Here is a 27,845-nt window from a genome sequence, read left to right as displayed (position 1 = left end):
GAATTAAATTAATATTGTTGGTTAATCCAATTAAACCCTGAAGAGTAAGGAAACGCAATTTACGCTTTACCGTTTACCTACTTAGCAGTAATAGAAAAAGCAAAACAGCTAGTCAGTGAGTGATTAAGTTTCAGAACCTTACATTAATAAGTACCTAATACCCACTAAAAATCTACGTTCAGTAGCAATCAGGACCTAGTAAACTAGCCTAATATTAACTATCTAACACGGTAACCGACGCCTTATACAGGAATTTTACTAATTCTGACACAGGCGATAAAGAATACATAAGTAATAATTATAATAATTATCATTGATATTATATATAGTTTAAAAGTTCTATTATTTATTTGTTTATTTTATAAACGTAAATGTAGGCACAATAATATGAACGCATCCTTAAAACCGTAAAGGTATATTTTTGGAACCGAATATGTACTGCCCTCGGCAAATTTTAAAATAATTATGTTGGATTAATACATACACGCACCATAATTTTATTTCCACCAGCATTCAGTTCGTTGACATCGATTCTATAGTTGTTACTTACCAATAGAATTAATAAAATGAACACAGCCTAGCTCTTTCATTTAGTAAGTCTGCGCAAGGCGGCTAACATGCGCAGATCTCTGCATTGCTACAAACGAGCTCCGTAGCTTAGCATATCGTGAAAAAAAATACTTTTGTAATAACTCTCGTGCGACATAATGCAGGTTTAACTAATGTGTTAACAAATTCTTGAAAGTGAAAAAATATGTGAGACTCAGTGACATTCCTCAACAACAAAGGACTATTATAACAAGACACGAATGAGAGCACTTGATATTTATTGAAGAAGTAGTTGAAAGGTAAGTGGTTTTGAAAAGACACAATAGTGGTAGGAAGTAGGTCTATCTATATATTCATTTTATTTGTGTTGCATTTCAATGAAGCCTTATATTTGATAGCATTTCACAACATAATATTTTATCATTATGTTCACCTTTACATCGTAATGAAGAATTCGATATATTATAAGGAGCCCATTAACGACAAATCTGCATAATCATAAAAAAGGCACTTAGCCGGCAGGCACTACAGTAAAACTGGGTTGGTAAGATACAATCAGTGCACGAAAGGCAATGTTGTTTAAAATCGATTGCATACAATTTTATACATCGAAAATTAATTTATGAACGCATTGTAATCAAAATGTCATTAATTTTCCTTTAAATTTGACAATTACTGACGTTTGTAAAACCAGTGTTTGTTTATATTTTGAAATTTTGTAGTATGTTAATTTATGAAATATAAGTAAATAAAATAAAATAAAATTAAATGTAAACATTTTTTTTTAATCATATTAGAGAGAAAAGACAAATTATATTTCTGAATATAAATGAAAGCTATTAGTAAATTATTAATGTGAATGGAAAGGCTAAAAATGTTTACACAAAAATAGTGAATGATAATCAAATTAAATAAGCAATAAATATTAAAGATTGCGATGATTGTGACTTGTGTATAAATGTACGTAGGTATCTATAAAACAATATTAGTGCCATAACTTATTAGGTACTTACATGAAAATAATGTTAAATATTACAATTTTTTTCTTCCAATGTATTAAATAATGCCTTGAAGAGATGAGGAATGTTTGCATTAGTGTATCAATACCATGATATTGTTTATCCTGGGAGCTTGAATATGGTATGTGTATAATGCCAAAATCCATATTCCTATTGTGGCTTCATCTAACCTGAAGATGTGCCCCCTCATCAGTGAAACCACTGGATTTTATCTCTCTATAGTATCAAACCTATAACACATATACCAGAGACTTAGAAAGACAGTACTTAGAATACTGCCGTGCTAAGCGCTATAGCGGTATGTCAGGGAAGCCTTATTTTGAGATAATCAAAGTTTTGTAAATATAGTTTTTTAATTAAAATTAAGAGAGATAACTCTATTAAGGTTTTTTTCTAACATTACTAAACAAGATACCATTATTTAGGTAAGTTCATTGGATGGACATTTGTTTAAGCTATCTGACACCATAAAAATGAAGATTTCTATTTTTTTTTGAGATACAGCGATTGAGCTAAGCATGGCAGTATAGTAGGTTGGAGGTACTAGTATCACATTAGCAAGTGCCTCCTAGTGTTGACAATGGAGAAACCTAGGCTTTGTCTAACGCACTTGTAGACCCTTACTTGAACATGAGAAAGTTTAAACCCCAAAAAATAATGTACATAGTTGATAAAAAAATAACAGTAGAAATGTGTTATTATTATCATATTGTGAAATATGTAACTGATTATTGTTTCATTCTGTTTCTCCTAGAATATACAGGAATTAACTTAGTTATTTTTTGCACATAATATGTAATTATTGTAAATGTGCCATAACTTCATTGAAATTTGGCACATACTCAAGATATCTTAGTAAATATTTTGGTGATACTGGAGGAAGTAAATAGTTTTTGTTATGTCTACTGTAATCAATTTAATGTTCTTTATTACGATCTATGTATTTCATATTACATTTTGTTTATAATTCTAAAATTGAAACCTATTTGTTAATATGGTATTATTATTAAAAATTGTGTACTACAGGCAACTATGAATAGGCTTCTGAATTGAATTGATTAAAACATAAAACTTTCTAATAAAGAAAATGATAAGAAAAAGATAAGACCAAGTGTAATTTGAAAAAAGAAATCACCAATTTTGATTTTGATTTTTAGGTCATGTTAGGGAAATTTTGTAATAACTGAACAGAATTTTTCAACTTGCAAGGTTATCCTGTCATGCTTATTATGATTTTTTAAATATTTTTTTCTTTGTTGCATTTTGATCATCTGTGACAAAGTATAGTAACTTAAAAAATTATATTAGTAAGTGATGCTTACTTATTTTTTTTAAAAAGCCTGAAATAGTTTTAACAGCTTTTAGTTCTGATAACACTACAAAAACTTTCATATAAAAATATTTGACCCTATTTTTTACTGTATAGTGCATGTTTTCTGTGGGTACTTTATTTTACATTTTAATCATATTATTTATTTGAATGTGTTATAACAGGGCTTTTTTACTATTTATTCGTATCTATTTCGCTTCTTATTACAATATACTGTGTTGTGGTAGTATTATAACGAGTTTTAGGTAAAGTTTAGTTCAAAGTGATTTTCATTACTGTGATTAATTAATGGTCTAACTCATGTAACCACGGCAGCATACAAATATAGGGCGCGTCCTAGATTAATGTACAAAGTCACGCAATCCCACTTTTTTAATCCTAATTTTCATGTTAGTAAACGTGAAGCTAAAATATTGAAGAACAATTTTATCGTTTACTGTCTCACTACTTTAAAATTACTTATCAAACTATGTATATATATCTATAATGTTTGATAGATGGTAATGCCGAAATCGATAGACGTGGATAAAATTTGTCGTATGGATAGATCCATGTTATAGATTTACACAACAGGTAGTTTTTATGCTCGAAAAATTCGTCAAATTTTATTCTAGGTAATGTTTTTCACGCGTACGGGGCAGCAAGCAACATATACTATATTATAAAAAACATAGATATAATTTATTTCATATGTCACTTAATATCAAGCTATATTATAAAATATAGAACATAACAACTCTTGGTCGCTGCTGCTGAATTAGTTTATCATTTCACGCTCGCTTCATTTCCATATCATAATATGGATGTTAATGAGGAAATTCTCTCCGAATTAATTTAGTATAACCACCTACGCTATGTGAGTCAAGCACGGGCGGAGTACGAATTCGCCTTATAATTGGGACTCACTCGCTCTAAATAATTTACTTATATGTCACATGCTGACTTATAATATAAATTATTGAAGATTGCCTTTGTTGCATTTAGACTGCCAGGTTTTATTTAAAAATAAATGACATTGATTATTATTTCATATTTTACCCGGTAGATATGTGGTGCCGGTCATGCTGCTCATATTTATTGCAAGAAATTCCTCAAGGGCAAATTACTTGTTTGTTATAGACCATGGACAACGAGCAACCACATCAGGAGTTGGTCAAATGTGTGGTGGTAGGTGACACGGCTGTCGGCAAGACGCGGTTGATATGCGCACGCGCATGTAACAAACATGTGTCGCTATCGCAGTTGATGACCACGCATGTGCCCACAGTCTGGGCCATTGATCAGTACAGGATTTATAAAGACGTGAGTGCGCAACTACAGTACAACAAAATTAAGAACAAAAACCTAATAGAAGAATAAAGTACTATCGACTTTATTCGGAGATTATAAAGATGTACTCGTTAGGTATCTCAATTCAAGCGTATAACTTGCTGTATCCACATTAAATGCTTGAATCGAGATCGACTGCATTGTTGTTACTGTAATTTTGAGCTCGAGGAGGAAATCCTTACATACACCAACAATTACGCATTAATCTGCAGTCGTGCCGTAATACTACTGCGCCACAGAGGCAGTCATTTTTTGTCAATAAACTAACGTTTGTTACTTACATCATATATTTCGAATGTAAAATAATTATGGTTACCCTTGCAACTTAAGGTGTTGGAGAGATCCTGGGAAGTGGTAGACGGTGTCAATGTGTCTCTGCGTTTGTGGGATACTTTTGGTGACCACGAGAAGGACAGAAGATTCGCATACGGAAGGTGATATACTTAATCATTTATCACTTTGCTTGACTACAATTGCTTGCTAGTTTATAAGTAGTTAACCGGTTCAAATTCCAATCAATCAAATCAAATTTCCAAATTTTTCTCTTAACTGATAAACTCGCCTGAATATTATTTTGTCCTATCTCGAAATCCCAGATCTCAGTGTTTTAGCTTTAGTAAAATGTCAGACCAATGAGGCAGTTGTTGATTTTAAATTATAGTCCTAATTATAACCACTTAAAAGTTCTTACAACTGGTTTGAGTTCATAAACACCTACGTACAATCGCCTACAGATGTCCCATTTCAAGATATGTCTACTCTACTGTTTTATTGTGTTCAGTTTATTGATTATACAATAGCGCCTGTGTCGTCATACAAGACAGTCAAGTAGAGGTTTACCAGTTTTATTACTTTCTGTAAGATTTATTTTATAGCACAACATTAATAGATTTAAAAACATTGTTTTTGATTGATGGCACTTTATGCATGTAGTCGCCTAGGAGGATAGAATCTATTGATTTGTTTTTATTGCTGTTAATGTATCTTCGAACGGCCTTAATTGATTATTTGCTAGTTGCTACACATGGTTCAGCCTTGAGTGGTTCAGCAACACATAATATGTTTTTTTCTTGACACGGCATAATGACTTGGAGACAGAATATGTTCGGTAATGGTTGTATGTTTTACATAAGTTGACGCCATAAAGCAATTTATGGCGTCAATTATTTCGGATTACTTGTGGGCGATTGTTGTTATGGAGTCGAATACAAAGTAAATGTAGCCAGTGAAACTACTGGACATAATGAGACTTAACATCTCATGTCTAAGGATGGCGAGCGCAGTGGAGTATCAAACAATACTTTGTAATTCAAGGTGTTGGATGGTGTTTTTTCTGTTTATGGGCGTATAGCTTAGTATCCGGCGAACGGCAAGCTCGTCTCGTCATTCAAAACAATTAAAAAAGAACCCTGTACCTCAATACCAATATCTCTAAATAATCGGAAACAGCAATATAATTATCGATGAAACACTATTTCATACATAATATTATGCTATCTGATTTAGTTGTTGTAGAACTTTGCAATATACGTTTCTTGCAGATCTGACGTGGTGCTATTATGCTTCTCTATAACGAATCCCATATCATTGCGAAACTGCGGCGCGATGTGGTACCCGGAAATAAGGTAAGTCACGTAATGTTATTAGTCTTCATGTCTCACCCAGACTCGCTTGTATCAAGTATTCTTTGCTGTGTTTAATTATTTATGTTCCTGATTCCAATGTTCATATTAAATTGTTGTATTAACATAGGTTCGATTATTATCAATTGCTTTGTGTTTTTTATTCGTGTTGATCATGGTGTCTTCATTCCGTTTAAGAATTTGGTTAATTCATAATCAAAAATTATTAAAGAATTTATGTTCGAAATAAATACTTTCCGAATATTAATATCAACAAATTCTTCAGACGATTCTGCCCAAACACGCCGGTGCTTTTAGTCGGATGCAAAAACGATCTACGTTACATGTACAGAGACGAAACCTATCTGAACTATTGTAAAGATCGCAGTCCGTTTATAAGGTATGTTTTGGAGACCAATATATTGAATGATTATTTACAATTTCATTTGTATAATTATTTATTTCTAGTGGTTACATTTCAAAAACAAAATACTTATGTTTACTTATGAAGGTGCACAAACTTGTAACAAAATACCGTCAAGTATAAAAATGTAAACTATTTCAACACATTCAATGTAAAACTTGCTCAATATGTTATAGACAAATACTGATGTTTTCAATACCAATAATACACTGAATGTGTTGGAAGAGCATCTGTGTGCGAATACCGATCAATATTGTATCTACTTCTTAATAATTAGCAAGTATTCTCATGTAAGTTACTTGTATTGTCTTTTTTGAGAATAAAATTCTTTAAACCCATTTTATAAACTTTTATCATCAGGGCACCAAGAAAAAGCGATCTCGTGATGCCGGACCAAGGGCGAGCTTTGGCTCATGAGTTCGGCATCTATTACTATGAAACATCAGTTTTTACGTACTACGGGGTGAATGAAGTGTTTGAAAATGCAATTAGAGCTGCCCTTATAGCGAGACGACAACAAAGGTTTTGGATGACTAATCTGAAAAGGGTGCAACGACCTCTGCTGCAAGTAAGGGAAATTAGATAAGATTTAATAATATTATTATAATAGGAACTTTATTTTTTTATGACTTATGTTTGATTGTATTCCAAGGGTAAGTTTCATAATAGTTAAAGCATTTTCTTGATAACGTAATTCTTTTAATGTAGCAAAGTTGTTTAAGTGATCATACGAGTATTAAACGCAGAAAAACTATCATAAAACAAATTTCTATGTTTCAAATCTAATTATCGAAAGGGTTAATGCTCCAGACAAGATCTTAATACATACAAAGTATGCATGCGGTGAAGGTATGGAGATTTGAAATTCTAATTATATTTCCATTGCAATGCACATCATATTGACACGGGCGTTCAGATACGATAGTTTACTCAGGAGCCTAGTAAAAACTCGTATAGTAAAAATATTCTCATTGTTGATATTTTTATCACAAATGTCCAAGATCTTCCTGATATCGTAGCGATCTATCGTGATTGTTTTTTTCTCTTTACATGTGATTGTAGGCCCCGTTCCGACCGCCTAGGCCTATGGAACCCGAGGTTGCAGTTGTCAACAGCGTTTATCTAGAGAACACAGCAACTCTGCTACGTCAACAGGTCAGTTTTAAATGTTACTTTTAATGATGTTTCAACATTTTTTTATTTTCTAGATGGTGTCGGAAGATGAGAAATTTGTTAACTAAGCTTTAAAAATATTATGATATCAATGTGATTTTTTTGGTCTAATTATGTGTTGAAAAAGGTAGTAAATTATTTTTTAGAAAATTCGACTTAGGCCTCTTTGTATCTTGGGTCCTTATTAATAGTGCCTGTGTAAAATAACAAGAAAAAAGAAACAAATAATTTAATGGTGCATAATTGCTATGCACACCTAGACTGAAACCGATTAGTGATTTGTCAGTAATTATTATTATTTCCACGTCAGGTAGATTTTGATTTCTTATCATTTTTAATGTTACGGTCATCAAATTTCTTTTATACACACTAAAATTACGCCAATAAGTTACTGACATATTTTATGAAATTGTTATGTTGTCAGTACTTCTCGGACATGGTGATAATATGCGGCGCGAAGGGTTTCCCGGTGCATCGGTTCATGATGGCGGCCGCGTGCGAAGCGTTCCACCGACTCTTGACCACCGACTGTGCAAGTCTCTCCGCCGAGCTGGCCAGGAGTTCCAGTGAGAGCAGCATGGTGAGGGGTGTTATTATTTAGATAACAAGTTATGGTATGGATACCGGTAGAGAACTAAATAGATACACGGACATCGTACTGGGGCCTTATTGTCTATAACAGTGTAAACTCATAGCGTGGCCGTGTTACCTTATCTTCGTGAAATTAGCGTGGAATGGTATTCTAAATGGCAATTCCAGTTGTCATAAACGTGACGAGGTGCATTACTTGTTTGCTATCTACTGTCAAAATATTTGGCATAGGGAATCAGGGTCCAAGTTTGAATTGTTTCGTCAATTTTTCATCGCAAATTAATACTCAGTTTCGCATCGTATCTGTGGTATGTTTGATCTCATCTATACTTCTATACTATTATATAAAGCTGAAGAGTTTGTTTGTTTGTTTGTTTGTTTGTTTGTTTGTTTGTTTGTTTGAACGCGCTAATCTCAGGAACTACCGGTCCAAACTGAAAAATTCTTTTTGCGTTGGATAGCCCTTTGTTCGTGGAGTGCTATAGGCTATATATCATCACGCTATACCCAATAGGAGCGGGGCAGTAATGGCTAATCTCAGGAACTACCGGTCCAAACTGAAAAATTCTTTTTGCGTTGGATAGCCCTTTATTCGTGGAGTGCTATAGGCTATATATCATCACGCTATACCCAATAGGAGCGGGGCAGTAATGGCTAATCTCTGGAACTACCGGTCCAAACTGAAAAATTATTTTTGCGTTGGATAGCCCTTTGTTCGTGGAGAGCTATAGGTTATATATCATCACGCTATGACCAATAGGAGCGGAGCAGTAATGGCTAATCTCAGGAACTACCGGTTTGAACTGAAAAAATATTTTTGTGTTGGACAGCCCTTTGTTCCTGGAGTGCTATAGGCTATATATCATCTTGCTATAACCATTAGGAGCGGAGCAGTAATGAAACATGTTGCAAAAACGGGGAAAATTATGAGTTTTGAGAGCTTCCGTTGCCTGCGCTGCGTAAACGGTTAAAGTTATGCAACAATGATGTATGACGGGATTGTTTCACTTAAAAAGTTCTAAATAATATAAAAAAGTCCCCCGCTGCATCTGTCTGCCTTAACGTGTTAAACTCAAAAACTACCTAACGTATTAAGATGAAATTTGGTATGGCGACAGTTTGAGACCCCGTGAAGAACATAGGCTCCCGGGAAACTACTACTTTTATAACGGAAAACTTTAGCCTAAAAAACTTTATAACGCGGGCGGAGCCGCGGGCAAAAGCTAGTTTAGTATAATTATGTATTCAGGTCAGCAGCATGGGTGAGGCGACGACGGGTGATTTCAACGAAGACACAGAGTATTTGATCAGACAAGATCAGGCCAAGCAGATGAGGTATGGAAATTTTATGCACAATACATTTTCTGTATAAAATCTTCATTATCAGTTACTGGAAGTCCATTGCTGAATATAGCGGGCGACAGCGGTTTAGGGCAGACAGTTCTAATCGGGGGCCATTTTTTTGCTTCCCTATACTCGATATTTGCACGCACGATATGCAGGCGGCACAAACTCAGTGGCTTTTCTTAAGGAAAGCATAAGTTCGCCATTGGTTAGGAGCGGCCTCTATATTTACATATTAGTATAACTGTCAAATAATCTGTACAAATGCATTCATCCTCAGTAACATAGTTCAATGAAACAGAAATTTCACAGGCAAAGGAAATTAGTAATAATATGTATGATCAATATTCATGTTTCAATAGACAGCTAAAAGTGATTTCTACTCGACTTCTACAACTGTAAAGTTCTTTTTTAGAGTTTGGGACCAGATCAAACGTCGTTCGTCATGTCAAATCCTGCCGTTGAGCGACAACTGTAAGAAACCGCCAGATCTATACAGAGAAGTGAACCACCCCGCCATCAATTCGATTAGAGTTGTAAAGGTATGTGGATATAGTAAAACTATTTTATAATCTGACATATTTTAAGTTGTCACGCATGATCACACAATTAAAAATGGCGGTTCATTTGGTATAGGACCTTGAATTTAAAAGGTGTAGAGGGGAGCTCCTCCAAGGATTTCGATGATTGTTTTTGTGTTTGGTTCAATATAGCTTGTAAGTGCGATCATAGCAAAAATGTCGTTGTTTGATTTTCAACTTTAAAATACTGAAGGGAATTCCTCAAAATGAAATAGTATTTGGATTATTATTTTTTTGTTTAGTTCCGTATAGCTTAATTAAATATATAATTTGCCCCCAGTGCGACAAGATACAACACGCGACGTCTCAAACGCAAACGATCGTCACAATGAGCAAGCTCATCTCTCAAATAGTGATGCAAGAGATCATCAACTTCGTGTACACCGGGGCACTAGACAGCGGCACTTTTAAACAGCAAGTATGTATTTCACACCTTATTATCCGGCTCGAAGGACCGTTTTGCTTTAATGTTCGGATGATGGTTTGAAGCCCGAAATTGATTTTATCAGTATTTTGTTTAGGATTATAGCTATAACTATAGTATTATTATGTATCATGTAGATTTTTTCAGTTTTAAGATTATTTGTATAAAAGTGAGAAATACTTCCATACTTGTTATAGTGCTGCTATGATTTATAATTTTTACGATGAAGTATATTCCTAATTTATCTCTAATGGTTCCTTTATTATTACTTAACTATATTATACGTAGTATTATGTTTATTTATTGTTTAATGTGTTACAACATAAAAATTATCTTACTGGATACAATACCTACTAGAATATTCCGAGAAATAAAATAATATTTAACATAGAACAGTAAGTCAAATCTAGTAAGATGATTATTTATGTATACATGATAAAGTATAATATATGTATTTCTTTCTCTCTTCTGTCCAATATTTTATGTACTTTACACATTATTAATAAATGATATTTATTAAAATAATAAAATAAATAATGTTGTGTTCTGCAGTCCGCTGCAATCGGATTATTACTGGTAAATTGTTGTCATAATAAACATTATCATAATAATTCATTATTATTATTTTATACATATTTTGTTGTAATAGCACTGTTAATGTAGTGTGCATTTTATTGTTTATTTCAAATGTGTATAGTTTGACATATTATTATTCCCTTGATTCTGAAGGCATTTAAATTGTTGTCATGATTTTCCTATCATTATTTTATTTATTCATTGACCTTAGTTTATGTGAATAGGGTAGGTAATCATGTGTTTAATATTTTGATAAAAAAAGTGTGTCATCCAAAAATATAGCTGAAATAAAGTATTCAATATTCAATAAAAAATGACTATAATTTTTTTATGTGTGGTGTAAATAATAGCTTTCAAATAACAGAAAAGAGATGCACGGTCTAAGACGTGACGTCACTGCACATAACTGTGCTGAGGTTCGAAAGAAATAGTGAGATAATCCTACTAAGTGACCGCTCTTGCTTTTAGTAATGTTCTATATTTGAATTACAGGCTCATTTTTACTTTTTTATTAGTTACTTGTAAACTAATGTACAATATCGTACATCCGAAACTAACTTATTAATGCCTTCAGATTTTTTTCCTTTCACACTATATACAGCCATCTAAAAAGAGCCGAAATTTCACAATCTTATTTTTTATCCATTAGCATTTTATTACGTTTACATTGTTCTACAATTTTTATTTCGGCCATTTATCAAGCCAATATTTGCTATGAAATATGAATATGTTTGTATTTCGCTCTTCGTCCTTTAAGCTTTCTTATAATTTACGAGTTATACGGAAATCTAACATTAAATATAATGTTATCACGAACATAAAAAAAGAGAAGTTACTATACTTTGATATTAATAAACTTTTAATATTTTTAAATTCTGATGCTCGTTTGGAACATGCCAGAATGTCATAAAACCTCATTATTCTATTTTTTTAGCTTAAAATACGTTTCCACAACAACCATCGTAAATTTTAGTAATTATTAAATAAAAATACATTGAACTAAAAAATTATATTTCTTTTCAATCGTTAGTTACGTGAATCAAATACTAATTTTGTTTTTACCTTTGTTTAGGAAATCCGTCAAGCCGCTGAACTACTCGGATTCCACGAACTAACGAAGTTAAGTCAATTCATACTCGATCAGCACTTATTGTTCGACAAGGGATTTATGCTTCAATTTCATACGGTAAGTACATTGGTTTTATTATTATTTTATTTATAGGTACCTTTGTATAAACATTAGAATACAGTGGTATTCTAACTGGCACAAATCATCAGCACAGATGAACTGTGGTAGCGTATAAAAATGTATAGTAACCGTTCGACACGTGAAGGCCGATAGATAAAGAGCATCGACTGAACCAATCACGTGAAGCGTCGGCGTGAACAACGAGAAACCGACCAATCACGAGCGTGCTCAAGACTCGTGCCTGTATCTACTAGTTGTGTTGAGTGTCGTGAATGAATGATTATTGAAACAGAAATTACATAATAACTGTTTACTCGACGGCTGTAAAATGAGCGAGAGGCCGTTCAAGTATTACGTAACGCAATTTGGAGGGGGGAGGGGGGTCTTGTAAAACGTAACGATGCGTTACAGGCGCGGGCGGGGGGGTTCGTACAACTCGCTATGTAACATTGGATTTTTTATTTAAAAACAATAATAAAGGTATTTTAGCGATTTTCCGGTACTTTGCGAAAAAAATGTAATTTTGGAGTTACATAACTTTTTGGAGGAGGGGCGCGGGCGTACAGGAAACCGTTACGGCGTGTTACATGGGGGAGGGGGTCATAATATTGAAAAATTGCGTTACGTAATACTTGCCCCTGAGAGCGACGAATGCTTACATTGCAAACAAACAGATAAAATGCACTGGTACAGTCGCAACAACAACCGTGTTTTATAACTGTATTTGATTAATGTTAAGTATTTGTAGCCAGTTTTCTAGATTTAATAAAGAAAAAAAACGCTACAGTTGCCAAGTTCTAACTGAACTTTATACAAAGGAATTTCGGGACCGATAAGTTATTCAGCTAATCGTAAATACAATTGCCCATGAAACCAGCAATACCACTCAGAGGTTTGAAAAAAGATACTGAACTCAATTCGTATCACCAATTTTTTTTCTTAGCCGCTTCCCCAAAGACTTCGTGACATGTACGTCGAGAGGAACTTGTTTGCTGACGTTACCTTCGATCTCGATGATGGCATCCATCTCGCCCACCGCGCAATACTGATGGCGAGGTGTGATCCAATGAAGGCGATGTTTCAAGGTCACTTCAGGGAAAGCACGTCCAGAGTGGTATGTTATTTTTTATTAATGGTAAAATTATTGCATTGATTTTTTTTCATGCAATTATGACTGGCAGGTTATGTTGGTTTTATTATTCTTTCGGCTCAGAGTTGAGGTTGGAAATATAGTGGACATGAAGAGACCACTGGACCGATCGCATTGGGACTATATTACAGGCCCTAGATCCTCTTATGTTCGTCTGGGGCTCCGAGGTCCTAGGTTCCCTGACTTAATATCTAAATGTTGGATCTGCGAGCATCAGTTAAGTACCTTTATAGGAAGGTACTACAACTATATGTTTCGGACTGATCATTACCGATCAAGCTTTATACTGATTTCGTACATTTTCCAGATATCATTCCCCGGAGTGAAGATGTACGCGTTCCACATACTGCTATGCTACATATATACGGACAAGATCCCCACAGTGGAGCCGACGCGCTGCCTCGAGTTGCTGGAGCTGGCCAACAGGCTGTGCATGAACCGCCTCGTCAACCTTGTCGAGGCGCGCGTCATAGACCAGCTGCAGAGGCAGGACAGGTGAGGGTCTTTGTCCTGGCTTGGTAAATAATTGTTTCTGGAACCAGTAGGGAACTTCAGAAATGGGTATTTAGGTATTAGTATTGAAAGAATTAGAATGTGTCCGTGAATGAATATACAAATAGCAAACATAGATTTTTTTACAATTGGTTATGTCTTTGTTTTTAGAGTGTGCGGTGAAGATGATCAAGTTGTGGAAATTGCCCTGTCATTGTTGGAGCCAGTGAAGGTATTTTATTTGATTTTGTAGTTTTGGTACATGGAGCGTTACTTTACGGCCGTCCTTGTGTCCCGCAGTTGCACAACGCGCACAACCTGTGGTCGTGGTGCCGCTGGCGGCTGTGCGGCGCGTACGACCGCGTGTGCCGCGCGCGCCACCTCAGCCAGGCCTCGCGCGACTACCTCGCCGACCACCGCTGGCCGCCTGTCTGGTAACTGCACAATACGCGATACCTATCTCTAACTTCAGACCAATGCAAAGAATGAAACAATCAGTCATCGGAAATTATTTTTCTAATCGGTCCATTTTCACTATTATCTGGAAAGCTAATGGGATTGTTTATTTAAAACGCCCGTAGAAAGACTATTTTTTATTTAGCCATTTTTAATTACGACATAAATGATATTTTTTTAAATCTGAACCCGATATTTTAAAGGTATGTGAAGGAGTACGATTATTACCAGAAGTGTGTGAACGAGCAGTCGAAAGAGAAAAAGGAGATCGGTCCCACCACGTCGCTGCAGGCCAACCAGCAGACCGGCTGCTTGTGCTTTTCTAGTGAGTCATAACTAGATTATAAAAAATGTCTGTTTTCTAATTTTTAGCTTCGATGACAGGCTAGAACTTTTCCTTCCTTTAGTCATATCTAGTAGTCTCTTCTTTTAACTGCCTTTATAATATTTAAGTTAAGCCTCACGTACTATGTAAGAATGATAAATATTTTTTTCTATCAGCATCTGATTAATGTGAATACTAGTACGATATGTAATTTGAGGAATTTTAGTTAAGAAAGTGTGGCTCAGGAAGAAGTCCAATTTGCAAGAGCGAGGTGAACGTATATATGATGAAAGCTATAAGTATAAGCACCCAAGTATGCGTGTAGGCAAGGCGCGGCGCTCGAGCGAGGTGGCGGGCGCGGGGGCTGCGGCGGGCGCGGCTGTGGCGGAGGGGGAGGAGGGCGCGCTGTGCCGCCCCGAGCCCGCGCAGCACGACCCGCCCCTCTGACACCAGCCTTATTGGAGGTAGGGGGTTTACACCATTACAATGTAGGAAAATATACAGATTTCCAGGGCAATCACAATGTTTACAAAAATCTATTATTATACTAGTTATTTTAGATTGGTTCGATTCTCTCTACATATCTTAAGTGTAAAAAAATTTTGAACCACAATTTCGAAATAAAAAAAAAGGGGGATTTGTTATTACTTTATATATACTATCGTAGACTTATAATTGTAGTATTTTAATATATAGATTTAGGTACAAAATTTATTTCTTAATTTGTACATTTTCCAACAAATGATTAGTTTTTTAATTAAGATTTTAATTCGATTAAAAAAAATATTTGTAATTGCAGCAAACTAGGTTTTATCGATATCTTTCTCCGCAGGTCTCTCCGATTCGCAGTGCTCCTGCCAGTATCGATGTGTTTCATGAGCACTATACTGACTATAATCGTACTTTTTCACGTTTACACATAAATCGACACACCACATCTAACGGTAGTTAAATACGCACTAATAAACTTTAAACTCACTCGACTGCTATTTTTATCGTAACGGTTTTTGGTACGACGTTGCACTGTCGATAATTTCGTCTTACATCTATCAAATGGAGGGATTTTGTATTTCGTAGGCGAGCGTGGTTCTATCGAAATTCAAGTGGAATTTAGTCAGATAAATAAATACAAAATCGAGGAAAAATATTTTCTAGTATTACATAATGAAAGTTTTGATCTCTATTACTGAAAAAAATATTCATATACAGCACTGTATTATTAAGACTTGCAAGCTTTTTTTGACATAAAATAAAACACAAAAAATAGCATAATATTATACTTAGTTTAGTGCTGCGCTCGCCTGAAATGGGTGTTTGCGGGAACCGATTTATCGAACTTATACTTGTTGCGTCTGTCTCAAAATGCGAAGCTGAGCTCAATTTCATATAAATTACTTTAGTAATATTTCGCGAGCTACAGTTATCTTATAGTTTTGTGTGTCGCTAGATTTAGTGCTGTTTTTTATTTATCGATATTTTCGGAGCTTGAATGTTTGTATAAGATTTTGGAAGGAAAAGAAATGGTTGGGTAGGTAAATTTAAGAAGAAAATAGGAAGGGATTAGCTTAAGTAGTTTGCCAGAATATTCGTCCGAACGTCGATTTTTAGGGTTGCAAAAACCTGATAAATTATTTCAATTAAAATGAGCTTTGTGCGATTAATAAATGCATTTAGAATTGAATCTGTAAATCAGATTTTGTATTATATATTATGTTGGGTTGGATGGATGGATTATACGTATATAAGCATTTATCGTGTTTAGATTGTTTGGAATTGTAGGGGTTTAAAGTATGGTTACACTCGACGCACGCCACGCTAAGTCATATTATGCACCTCTAATTTTACTGTCCACAATGTTCTTTTTTAACAAAACACAATTTTAACGGCTTTATCAATGGTGGCGTATTATCTATAAATTTATTTTTATTTACAAGTCAAATTATTTTTATTGGTATATGTTATGAACTAGATATTAAGATACTTAACAATAGCATTGTCTGTAATAGACGAAAATTTAGGTAGTTTTGCTACTAACAAGTTATTAACTATTATAATATTTTAAGGCAGAAAGTGCGCATCGATTAAATTCTTTCTAGGTTTTATGGCTGTACTATTTCATATTAGATTGCGACGTGATGTAGCGTGGCGTGACATCACGTAGGCGTAGTATGTTGAGGATATTGTTTATGGAGATATGGATAGGACTTTCGCTTGGTGCTTGTTTGTTAAAGTGTGACTTGTAAGCGTAGAACATATTGAATATGTATAAAGTAATTTGTCTTAAATAGTTTCGTGGGAAATTTCATCTTGTACTGAATTTTTGACAAGATGTTGCGGGACTTGTGGCGGATTTACTACTGAGCCAAACTGTTTTATTGATGCGTCATATAATTATTATTTTGGTCACCTAGTCTTACCTACCATGAATGATTGGTGCCAACAAAACATTGCCTATTTTTACGTAAATCGTGACTGGCCAATGTATTAATAATTTTGTCGACAGTTGACACTTATAAGGTCTAGTTTGTCCGTCATTAAGTCAGTCATCAATCCGTTATCACTTGAAAACTAAATTCTTAAAAACCATTTAATATTCTTAATTCTGAACACTTTGCCTCAATGCTTTCACAATTGGTAGCCTCCTTTTTTTGTGTAATTCCAATTTTTATAATGACATTAAATAAAGCAATTTAATAAAAAGTCATGATAAAAATTTCAAAGAAGGAAATATATTTCGTTCATATATTTTGTAATGTACCTATAATCTATAAAATGTACGTTTTTTAATTTAATTATGTAATGTAACTAGATTAAGAAGGCTTTTCATTAAATTCACGAGGTTTGTTTTATAAAAAAAAAAACATATTTGTAGTGTTAAAATTCTTAAAATGTTCCTATTTTTGTATTATTTAAAATTTAAAGTGAATATTTATTCAGCTTTCTTTACGTGTAATTTTGTTAAAAATCCATTTATACATTATTTGCCTTAGGATTGTTCACAAAAACTTTGGGATAAGTATAATTTGGAAATGTGAATTTCATAGTAATTTTATTTATGAATATGACTTAATACCTAATCTTTAAAGGTGAATTAAGTGAAAATATGGCATTCCTGTGATATGGCCTGTTTAAGTTATTCTGCTATTAGCAATTCTATATTTTTATTTCGCTGGAATCTTGCCAATCGATAACGGTAGAACATAAGTTCTATAAATTATACTATTGTTTAATAACAAAGTTGTTCTGAATATTTCAAATACATAAATACAATCAGTATTATAATATTATGAAAGTGTTTCGCCGATGATTGTAGTCTGTGATAGTTTCTAATATCAAAACTGTGATCCGTAGGTCAAACCACGAGTAAGATACCAAAGAATATAAGAGTATGGTCGGCAAAATACTGAGACAAATAAAATATTTTCATAATTCGTGAAAATAATGACATATCAATGTCTTTTTCGTTTCCGTTCCTTTACACAGTATTTTCTGTCATATAGTAGAATATTATTTCTACATTAATTTAAAATTTCGTTGGTTCGTTCTCTTCAAATAATTATAATAGTTCATATTTGCACTATAGTATAGACCAACCTTCTAATAGTTACTATGTTGCACTTAGTCGAAGCATCATAGCTGCCATATATAATATATACTAGAAAATATATAATTTAAATTAGAAATATAGTATTTAATTAATATTTTATTTGAATAATTTTGTAATATTTAGCCGGCCATACATTTAAATTAATCGTATGAGATTAATTGTTCATTGAGAGTGTATTGGGTACGTAATGTATTGTTTGCATGATGAAAGAAGCAACAATTGTTGGAAAATAATGTTTTTTGTTTTATGTACAGGGTGATTATTTATTTAATTATATTCGTAAACCTAAGCTAGGATGAATGATGTGGTTATAAAATTTATTTGTATTTATAAGAATAATCATGCATTTTTTATTAAGATTTCAATCTTCGGCTATTGTGTAAGCGATTCTGTTTACAAAATAATATTACAGACTAAAGTTTTCGAATGGCTTAAAGAGAATGTTTTTTTTTTTATTTCCTTTATGTACCTATCAATTTAAATAGTATTCCATCGTATGATTCTAAAATTGTGTTATAATAATAAGTGTATGCTAGAAAACAATAGGATTTCGAAATTTAAATCACTGTCCGAATTGTCTTGCAATATTACTTTTTTTTTGTACCGGGGAATTGTCAGAGAATATACTTTTCTACAGAATAATCAAAAGTATCTTTTGCCATGTATTTAACATTTTTATAACCGTCTTGTCTACTTGAAATACGGAATCACAATATTAAATTTTGAATAGTAACTCATTTGTTACCATAAGTCTTAGTAAGGTCGAATTTCGTTATGGGTTGCCTGATTTGTCTCAATTTCATTCACAATCTTTGGGACCAAACTATATCATGTGAATTATAAAGAAACTAATCAATAGTATATTCACGCAATTTACATCTGCTGAAATAGTAAGCTACAAAGATGCAAGTCTTTTCCATTTTTATAGTTATTAAAAATTAATTATCGAAATCCCAATGTTTGCTTAAAGATAGTATTTAGATCTTATTCTGCTATCGATACCGAATTTCACATGTTGCGATTATTATGTTATTCTTCATAATATAAGTATTATATATTTTTCTTAATTATTTCGGACAAGTTAAAAGTTATAAATTATTTCTAGGAAAAAGTAACATGGGTATTATTCGGCAGAAAAGTATATTCCAATTTTGATGCGCACAACGTGTGTTGAGAAAAATGTGTTTGATTTGATCCGTTGGTAGCCTTAAGCTTGTAATAATTTAAACGTTGCGGTTTATAGAGCGTGGTGGTTAGTACAACCCGTGCAGTTAAACATCATAATGACATTGTTATTCTCTCTAACTTCCACACTGTTTTAGGATTGATTTCGAGAAACTCTTTAAAACCCAACTGCCGATCTATGGTGAGGTTAAACCAATCAAAATAAATCGGTTGTGAAAAAATCTAGAAAAACTATTCTGATTGGTTTATTTTGCCGTCGGTACTAAGGTAGCGGTTTTTCGTTTACAGAAATCGGCCGTTATTCGCACTTATAGGTAAGGTCAACATATTACTATGGAGTGTTTCTCGCTCTTTACATCACTAAAATATAAAAATATCCAATTAAATTATCTCGCTATTTCGGATCCCACTGTTGAATTGTGCGTGTTGTACAAACATTCTAGCTTTACTTGTAGTGCGCTCGGCTCCATCAGTTTCAATGCGCTTTGTGACGTAGTTATAATACTTTCAATAAGTCTGTGACGCTGTGGAGATATTTCAGAAATACTTTGAGTAGAAAAAGTCGAACAAATTAATTAAAATTTACATCAACATATTGTACAAGGCGATTAGTTACATTAGTAATTAACTTCAGTACAATAACTCGTGCCACAATATCAATTGTGTGAAATATCGTACACGTGTAAAATGCAAACACAATCATAACAGTTGAATACTTAATTCTTGATTAAATGTTCGGATCTTGTCTATGGAAGTTAAAATATTTTCTGAAACAAATCCACTGCGAATAATTACGAGTAGTATTATTGTCCTAAGAATTTGAAGTACAAAGTACCATCATCACTACATACACATATAGAGAGAATATTATAATTTTAGTTTTGTAAACACGCTGTATGTTTTATTATGTAATTGCGATTCTACACAATATAACTATTTTCTTATCAAGCACTTGTCTGCAATGAAATCTAATGTATTTAATTATGTTTAGCTGTACATAACTGAGCCCGTAGCCAAGATTTCTTGCTGCAATTGTTAACGCTAATAGTTTTTCTTTTTTGGAATGTCATATCGGAACGACAATCTCATCGCTAGGATATGTCCTTCCTACACATAAAGTTAGCGTAAACGATTGTAAGAGGATAACTTGACTACGGTCCCTGGAATTACCACAACTAATATTATCTAAAATTTACTTTTCATATAAAGGATACCATGATGGAGTTTGACAAGTAAAAAGTATTTGATAATGCACATATAAACTGATAAAGGGATAGATAAACTGGTTGACTGCCTACTTGTGATGCGTACCTACTACAGATACATGTTTGTGTGAGTGTGCATCTTATTTAACTCATCATAGCACTGAACACAGGATAGCACTTGCCAGCCAAAACATTTTGACAAATGCGTCTGGTTTTTGGACTTATGAACTATTTTACCCTTAACCTGTTCATTGCAATTGTGTCCAAATACATCGAGTTAGTAAATAGTAATTGATTTCATTGCATACAAGTGTTATATTTTTATTAGAACATTTTAAAATTGATCTCATCACGACCGAGCACTCATCCAAAAGCAGGGTTAATCTATTATATAATTATTGCTTCAATTATTAGTATAACTAGGTGGGTCCAGTAATTTATGAACATTTCTGACGAAAGGGACAAACTGAGTTTTTAAGAAAATAATCAACATTATTGTAACATCAACTCAACAGATGTATAACACAAACATCCTCAACTGCTGTGTAAAATATTTTTAATAATAATTCATTTACCAACTTAGGTAAAGAAAAAAACCATTTCAACTGAATTAAAAATATTTGTCCGAAATGTTCAATAACTTTACTGAAACCCTACTCATTCAAGCAAGTCTAGACTTCTACATTAGTAATTCTAGTAATCCTAGTGCGTAATTTCTAATGTAATGAGCATTAACACTGTCCATTGTCGTACTTGCGTAATTTAATTTAAGACTGTTTTACCTGCTATTGACATATTGGCTGAATTGTTAATTTAGTAATAATGAATAATATGATTTATTTATTATTTTTTTGGATTTGGGTTAATCATTTCATGTTTCAGGAAACATTATCTTCGATTTTTTAATCTTAAAAAGTATATAGCAAGCAATAAGTAAAAAAAATCAAGTAAATTCTGTTTCTGTTAAATGTTTTTACTAAATACAGTGTGTTAATCTCATGAATTTGCCTTGGAAGAAGATAAAAAGCGTTTCATATTTAATGATTTTCTCTCAACAACAACAAAACTATATTGTCCTAGTCTGTATAAATTATTTGATTGAGTCAGTTTTGTTCCAACAAACAGTGTAGTGAAAAGGGAAAAAGGCATGGATATCTTTTTAACCAAATGTAGCTAAATTTATAAAGTTAACATGTGGTTGGGATCAATGAAACATACAAAGAACTCATAATAACAATGACTATATTAATAGACATTTGCAGTCACTTACAAAAATGAAGGAGCCATTTTTAAAAGATGACTTGAATACTTTTAGTAAGATATTAAGTTAACAAATTCTATGTAAGCATTTGTTTTCTATTTCTATTCTTTGTTGTATTACATACTTCTGAAATTATAATGTAGCACTAATGTTCATGATTACAATTGCAATGCGACAATGGATAGTGTGTGAACCCTTAATTGTATTTTGCCAATCTTCACTGTCAATAAATGACAATCTGCCATTTTTTACGTACCCATAGATTTTAATAAGTGTATTAAATGTATGTGTAAATGATATTGACTTGTTTTATTTAATCTTTTAATATCCTTATATTAAGAATAACTGTCCAAAAATGTATGGAAATGTGATAAAACAAGTGTTTTTTAAAAATATATTTAATATTTTTGGGCCTTATTCAAATCTTAACCTAATTAACTAATAAAATTTAAAGTGGGTTTGCCAGAAACTTAATTTCACTCTTGACTTCATCAAATAAGTCTTTGTAGTCTTCATGTTCCTTGACAAGGACCATGATGCATCCTCTCATGGTTCCCATAGCAGAACCGATGTCCAGTCGACTTGGAGTATAGCAGTAAGGCACATCCTTCTCCTCACACACTGCAGGTAGGTGGCACATGATGTCTATCGGAGATATGTCACCGGCGAAAAACACCAAACTGAAAATATTTAAAATAAATTAAAGTTATATTATTTGGACATACCAAATTTAAATTTACTGTGTTTGTTAGGGTAGACAATCTGTATATTATGATGAATACAATGGATTTTTTTTTATAAAATATGCAACCACAAGGAATGTAATCATAAAATGACCAAGGGTCCACACCAGTGAACATGCATAATAGACAAGAGTATGACTAAAAATCATCATCATCAGCCTGTTGTAGTCCACTGCTGGACATTGGCCCCTCCTAAGACTCTATGCATCTACTCTGCTTTATCTAGACTATAGATATATCAGAATAATATGCTGAGTGTATAAACTGTAACGAGTGTCGAGTGAATTATATTAATAACCAATGAAAGTATCTATACATTTACAGGATTTTCAGACATGTAAAGGTCAGGTTTTGATATTTAGACAGTTTACATTTTTTGTATTTTTATGATAACTTAATGAGGGAGCCGCTGTCATTTGTTGATAAGCACTACTACTGCTTATATGAGTAGAAACACTCAGAAATTTGATTTACAATATAGTAGGTGATACTGTTTATGTTGTTTCATGACTAGCAATTATGCTTGCTTCAATGCCTCTTGAGACATATTGGAACACAATTATGCATGCGCACTGTACTTCATAGTAAAAATAGACATTGCTGTGGCACGTACCCAGGCGGTCCATCATATACAAGCGACCTACCACCAGTAACATGTAAGCAAGTAAATATAAAAATAAACAGTGACCTATTAGGTAATGGCTTTTATGACAACACGTATCAGCGATTGTTAGTCCAGCAACATGAAGTTAGCCATGGCTAAGCGGCCGTATATTATTGATATCATCTCATATTACCCATGCTGAACTTCAAACATAACCTCAAAATCTGTAACCAATATAAAACTCACCCTTTCTCTCCCAAACGCAGTTGTTTCTGTACGATTTTAAGTCCATTTTTAATGTGGTTCTTATGACTACTAGATTTTTTTATTAGTTTGTAAATCTTTTTGCTTAGTTTTCTGGGGGCCATCGGCTTGGCGATCACACTGCAGTTGTTTACTTTGTCATCGTAACTTAATGTTTCAGTTTTTACACTCACGTCCGCTTGCTCTGTCTCTTCATGTTCTGTAGGTTCTTGTTTAACTTTACCCATTTTAAGCAATTTATAAACAACTATATCTCAATAAACACGTGTGCGCCGTACACAATGCTAACACAATTTGACAGTTTGTTGATTCGTTTGAAAACAGCATCATTCATGATATATTTTCCCGGTTTCAGAACGAATTATTTTTTATTTGTAGTAAAGAAATCCTATCATTCTCACTTTTAAAATATTTAATCTTTATTACATACTATTTATTATTATTATATATAATTATGTTCATAATAAAAATAAAATCGAAACAGCTCTTTACTACATAAATTACGAAGTAGATAAGAACGTACAATGGAACTACATTTAAACAAGTTGCCATGGAAACGATGACATTTCAAACAATTTTAAATCGAACTTCGATTTATTTTGAGCTTATGAAATTAATTTAATTACAATGAAAATAATCGTCCATTAATTTGTTTATAGTGTACAAGACCTTTGTTAAATTTCCAAAGAACTACCAGTAACTATGGTGAGTGAATAACTAGGTCCCTATGTTTACGATACAATAATTTGTAGCATAAATATTTTTAATTCTCCTTTACTTTCAGGGGTTACTGAATATATTGAAGAAATTACGCTCTAATCCTGATAAAGAGTTACGTCTGCTTTTACTTGGGCTGGACAATGCCGGGAAAACAACCTTGCTCAAGCAACTAGCATCAGAAGACGTGAACCATGTAACGCCGACAGCTGGATTCAACATAAAATCTGTGTTGTCCAATGGCTTCAAACTGAACGTATGGGATATTGGTGGCCAGAGGAAGATTAGGCCATATTGGAGAAACTATTTTGAGAACACTGATATTCTAGTAAGGACTTTCAAATGCAAGTTATATTAAATTTTTTCAAGTCTACGAAAAATTAGACAAATGCCATCATATTTAATTAATAATAGAAAAAACTCAAATTACTTTTCAATAACTTTCAAACAGTGCCTAATGTAAACATAAAAGTGTTTAACTTTCAGATCTATGTGGTAGACTGTTCAGATCACCAAAGACTTGAAGAGACAAGCCTAGAGCTCACTGAATTGCTACAAGACGAGAAATTGCGAGGAGTCCCGTTGTTGGTTTATGCTAACAAACAGGATTTAGCCACTGGTATGATTTTATGTAGCAAATCATCTATTAATTTATAAACTCATGTTTTAGCCCCCAAAAGTCTAAGCAGATATAAGTACTATTTTAATTTGTATATTTTGTTTATTACATGACAGTTGAACTATTTATTGCAGATGGCCGATGAGCACACTGTAATATTGTTATGAGGTAGAAATTTCAATTCTGAACAGTTCTTGCTTTTCATTGTTACCTGACAATATAATAAATTTTATTGTTACCTGTATCTTGATGTAATTGCCAGGATAATAATTTTGCAGACAAAAAATGTTATCACAAGTAACAAATAACACCAGGTGCTTCATAGTTGTTCTGAATTTGAAGTTTAACAAGATAATTTTTGAATGAAGAATTTATATTTATAAATTGTTTATAATATTAAGACGATCTTTGTTCACAGCTTTGCCTGCAAGTGAGATAGCACAACATTTAGGCTTGCATTTGATCAGGGATCGTACATGGCAAATTCAGGCATGTGTAGCTACTGATGGCACTGGAGTCAAGGTTAGTCAAGTCTTTTTTAATACTTTTCTTAGTACAATAGAGTGAATCATAAACTAAAATTTTTTGGTCATTAATTTGGAGACTAAACTGCTTTTATGACAATGCAAAGAGAATTTTTTTGCTTGAGATTTGATTAACAAACTTTTTTTTGTTTACTAGCATTTCTTTTGTCTCTTTTCAGGAAGGAATGGAGTGGGTATGCAAGAATATACCTGTTAAGAAATAGATTAATAATGATAATTATATGGCTTCTAATTGATACAATTGACATATCCAATGACATTCAATATTTCATAACAAAGAATGTATTACAATGATATTGATAGTTATTCATAGGCACTTACTCTAAACGGGCCACATTGATGAATGCTTATTAGTATTGTTAATAAGTAGGTATGCAGTCTGCGCTTTTGTTAAGCAATGTTATCATTATATATGCAAACACTTTGACAAAAATTAAAGAGATAGGGGCAGTTTTTTCTCTGTTACAATTATTCATAAATCTATTTACTGAACAAGACAACATCAGGCAGGCACAAATTAATTAGTGGTGGTATCTTTAGACACATCACAAGTCTATGGTGTAGAGAGTCTATTGGTCATTATGCTTAGAAATCAGTTGTTATAAGTTTGTACTTATGACAGCAAATCTTGCCTGCTCATGTTATTGCAACTTTTGAAAAATAATATGGCAGCATAAAAATAATTCGAAGTTGTTTAAATCCTTTTTGAGGTCAAAAATTTTAAGATTGGTTACTATTTTACCTGCATAGGTATTTAATTAATAAAATTTTCTTTGGTATTTTATGATATTATATTTAAATATTGGATCTTATTTAGTCGAAACTGTATGTATCCGTCCAATTAATTGTTATTTTTTAAATACGTATGTTTTGTATGATATTGTTAAAAGAGACATGTTGAAGGAACATGTTACAAGCATAGAGGGTTTCCTTATGTTAGGTAGGCATAGTTATTATTGAGTTAATTCTATAGAACATTTGCCGAAATTTTTGCAATAGTGAAGCTTACGCCTAAAATAATAGAACAGTTAAGAGCCTTCAGGAACATTGGTCGAGACTTTGGACTAGATAGTCATTGATGGATTATTGTCGGGACTTGAGTGTTTCCATCATCTGACTTCTTAGAAATGTTGGAAACCTTGGAACAATCTGATAACTATTATTTTAAGGTAGTTGTATAATATACCTAGTCATATAGATATTTATTGAAAAACAAATGAATTGTCAATTTATTTGCTAATTATCGAAACACATAATATAATGTATAATCATGTTATTTTATAAGGCTACGAATGCGGGCATTATTATAAAATTATTTTTATTTAAAAAATGTTATACAAGTAGAAAAACATTGATATACAGTTGCAAATCTTTGAACTATTGTGATAAAAAATATTTTTATCGTAATTGTAACAATATTGTATTAGCAAAAACAATAATAAATTTAGGTACTTACCCGCAAATTGATATTAAATAAACGCATCTAAAGCATTTTATTTTATTGGTCTCCGAAACACACTGAGAATAACTAAATGGCTTTAGGGCCGGCCGCTTCTTTTTCCTGGCAACCTTTTTTTAGGTCACAAGTATATGCCTGTAGCGCCCCCTTAGAGTTTTTGCCGTCATCACTACTACTTTGCGCCTCGGGCAACCCCTCGCTCGCCAGTTAAAGGTGCTGCGGGCACTTAGAAGCCTTCAGCACCACGAGTCGGAGCCACCTGATTCCTGGATCCTGGAGCGGCCGCACCGTATACCCTATGAATGGTCCGGCCCTGCTTTAGCCCATATTAAGTGTTAATTTGCAGTTTTTGCGTTATTTAAGAAGCACTGCATTTTTAATATCTGGATAATAATAATAGTTAATAATGATGTTGATAAGTTTGCCCGCATCTACATGTTAAAATATCCTTCCATTTATAAATAAATCAATACATTTACATTCTAGATTTTTATTTCTCTCACAATAACATTTATTCAAATTAATTATAATTATAGGACGGCATTCATAATTTTAAATAATTATATACAAAATAATTTAATAGTTAGATATAATTTTCTTACGAATAAGATTTTGCGCATAGACGTTATTGCGATTTAGTTATTAGGTGCTACGCAAACGCAGTTTTATTCCGCGAATATCCGTCTCTGTCGTCAGTAAATGTTACCCTTATATGGCTTGAATGAATGAATAAGGGATGAATGTGAATATGTTTTGCTATTTTCCTTGATGTGCCTCAATATAACGAATATAACACGATATGTGTCGTTTGCGCAGCGCCTTAGGAATCCGCCACACTACGATTTAGTGTCGATTTTTGCCGATTATTAATTTTCAATTTAACCAGAGTCTCGTTAACATGAGATCGGATGTCAAATGAGAATTAAAACAATTTTGAAAATATAATATTAAGTCCTTTGTTTAGTTTCATCGTAATGTGACGGAGAGTTTAATACTTAAGTAGGATTACTTACGTCATAATTAATTATATAGTAGGTTTGTTTAAAGGAGGAGAAACAGCTA

The 27,845-nt window shown here is 33.0% G+C and overlaps 3 protein-coding genes across 5 annotated transcripts; 2 read left to right on the top strand and 1 right to left on the bottom strand.

The window, feature by feature from the left end:
* The first annotated feature begins 445 nt into the window (after positions 1 to 445).
* LOC115449451 (rho-related BTB domain-containing protein 1) lies at positions 446 to 22,131 on the top strand. 3 transcript variants are annotated; one of them, XM_037439857.1, is made up of 19 exons: positions 446 to 848; positions 4,018 to 4,200; positions 4,558 to 4,661; positions 5,769 to 5,852; positions 6,136 to 6,249; positions 6,634 to 6,841; positions 7,336 to 7,428; positions 7,871 to 8,026; positions 9,287 to 9,372; positions 9,797 to 9,923; positions 10,243 to 10,380; positions 12,035 to 12,148; positions 13,095 to 13,265; positions 13,609 to 13,796; positions 13,965 to 14,025; positions 14,094 to 14,227; positions 14,453 to 14,574; positions 14,900 to 15,038; positions 15,407 to 22,131. In XM_037439857.1, the coding sequence occupies exons 2-18, from the start codon at positions 4,021 to 4,023 to the stop codon at positions 15,019 to 15,021; spliced, it is 2,202 nt and encodes a 733-aa protein (XP_037295754.1). In that variant the 5' UTR covers positions 446 to 848; positions 4,018 to 4,020; the 3' UTR covers positions 15,022 to 15,038; positions 15,407 to 22,131. The 3 variants fall into 3 exon arrangements, with proteins under 3 accessions (XP_037295754.1, XP_037295755.1, XP_037295753.1); XM_037439858.1 differs by lacking the exon at positions 446 to 848 and adding an exon at positions 1,232 to 1,509; XM_037439856.1 differs by lacking the exon at positions 446 to 848 and adding an exon at positions 1,232 to 1,513.
* On the bottom strand, positions 21,793 to 23,752 carry LOC115449447 (H/ACA ribonucleoprotein complex subunit 2-like protein). The gene is made up of 2 exons (XM_030177279.1): positions 23,426 to 23,752; positions 21,793 to 22,512 (listed from the first exon to the last, which is right to left on the bottom strand). Exons 1-2 carry the CDS (start codon positions 23,668 to 23,670, stop codon positions 22,281 to 22,283), a joined length of 477 nt encoding a protein of 158 aa, XP_030033139.1. The 5' UTR covers positions 23,671 to 23,752; the 3' UTR covers positions 21,793 to 22,280.
* A 243-nt stretch (positions 23,753 to 23,995) lies between these two features.
* LOC115449439 (ADP-ribosylation factor-like protein 3) lies at positions 23,996 to 27,263 on the top strand. Its single transcript, XM_030177267.2, has 5 exons — positions 23,996 to 24,148; positions 24,228 to 24,488; positions 24,647 to 24,779; positions 25,198 to 25,301; positions 25,483 to 27,263. The coding sequence occupies exons 1-5, from the start codon at positions 24,146 to 24,148 to the stop codon at positions 25,525 to 25,527; spliced, it is 546 nt and encodes a 181-aa protein (XP_030033127.1). The 5' UTR covers positions 23,996 to 24,145; the 3' UTR covers positions 25,528 to 27,263.
* Positions 27,264 to 27,845: the final 582 nt, after the last annotated feature.

This window comes from Manduca sexta, chromosome 18, assembly GCF_014839805.1.
Source record: "Manduca sexta isolate Smith_Timp_Sample1 chromosome 18, JHU_Msex_v1.0, whole genome shotgun sequence".
Classification (NCBI taxonomy): domain Eukaryota; kingdom Metazoa; phylum Arthropoda; class Insecta; order Lepidoptera; family Sphingidae; genus Manduca; species Manduca sexta.
Note: the sequence above shows the minus strand (reverse complement) of the source record. Positions and strands in the feature narration are given on the sequence as shown.

Bases quoted from the DNA above. Each gene is read 5' to 3' on its own strand.
- LOC115449451 (XM_037439856.1), top strand. The intron at 4,662-5,768 runs GTGATATACTTA...CGTTTCTTGCAG, and splicing joins AGAAGATTCGCATACGGAAG to ATCTGACGTGGTGCTATTAT. The intron at 13,266-13,608 runs GTATGTTATTTT...TACATTTTCCAG, and splicing joins GGGAAAGCACGTCCAGAGTG to ATATCATTCCCCGGAGTGAA.
- LOC115449447 (XM_030177279.1), bottom strand. From the start codon at position 23,670: ATGGGTAAAGTTAAACAAGAACCTACAGAACATGAAGAGACAGAGCAA. The intron at 22,513-23,425 runs GTGAGTTTTATA...AAATATTTTCAG, and splicing joins CTGCGTTTGGGAGAGAAAGG to TTTGGTGTTTTTCGCCGGTG.
- LOC115449439 (XM_030177267.2), top strand. The intron at 24,780-25,197 runs GTATGATTTTAT...CTTTGTTCACAG, and splicing joins CAAACAGGATTTAGCCACTG to CTTTGCCTGCAAGTGAGATA. The intron at 25,302-25,482 runs GTTAGTCAAGTC...GTCTCTTTTCAG, and splicing joins CTGATGGCACTGGAGTCAAG to GAAGGAATGGAGTGGGTATG.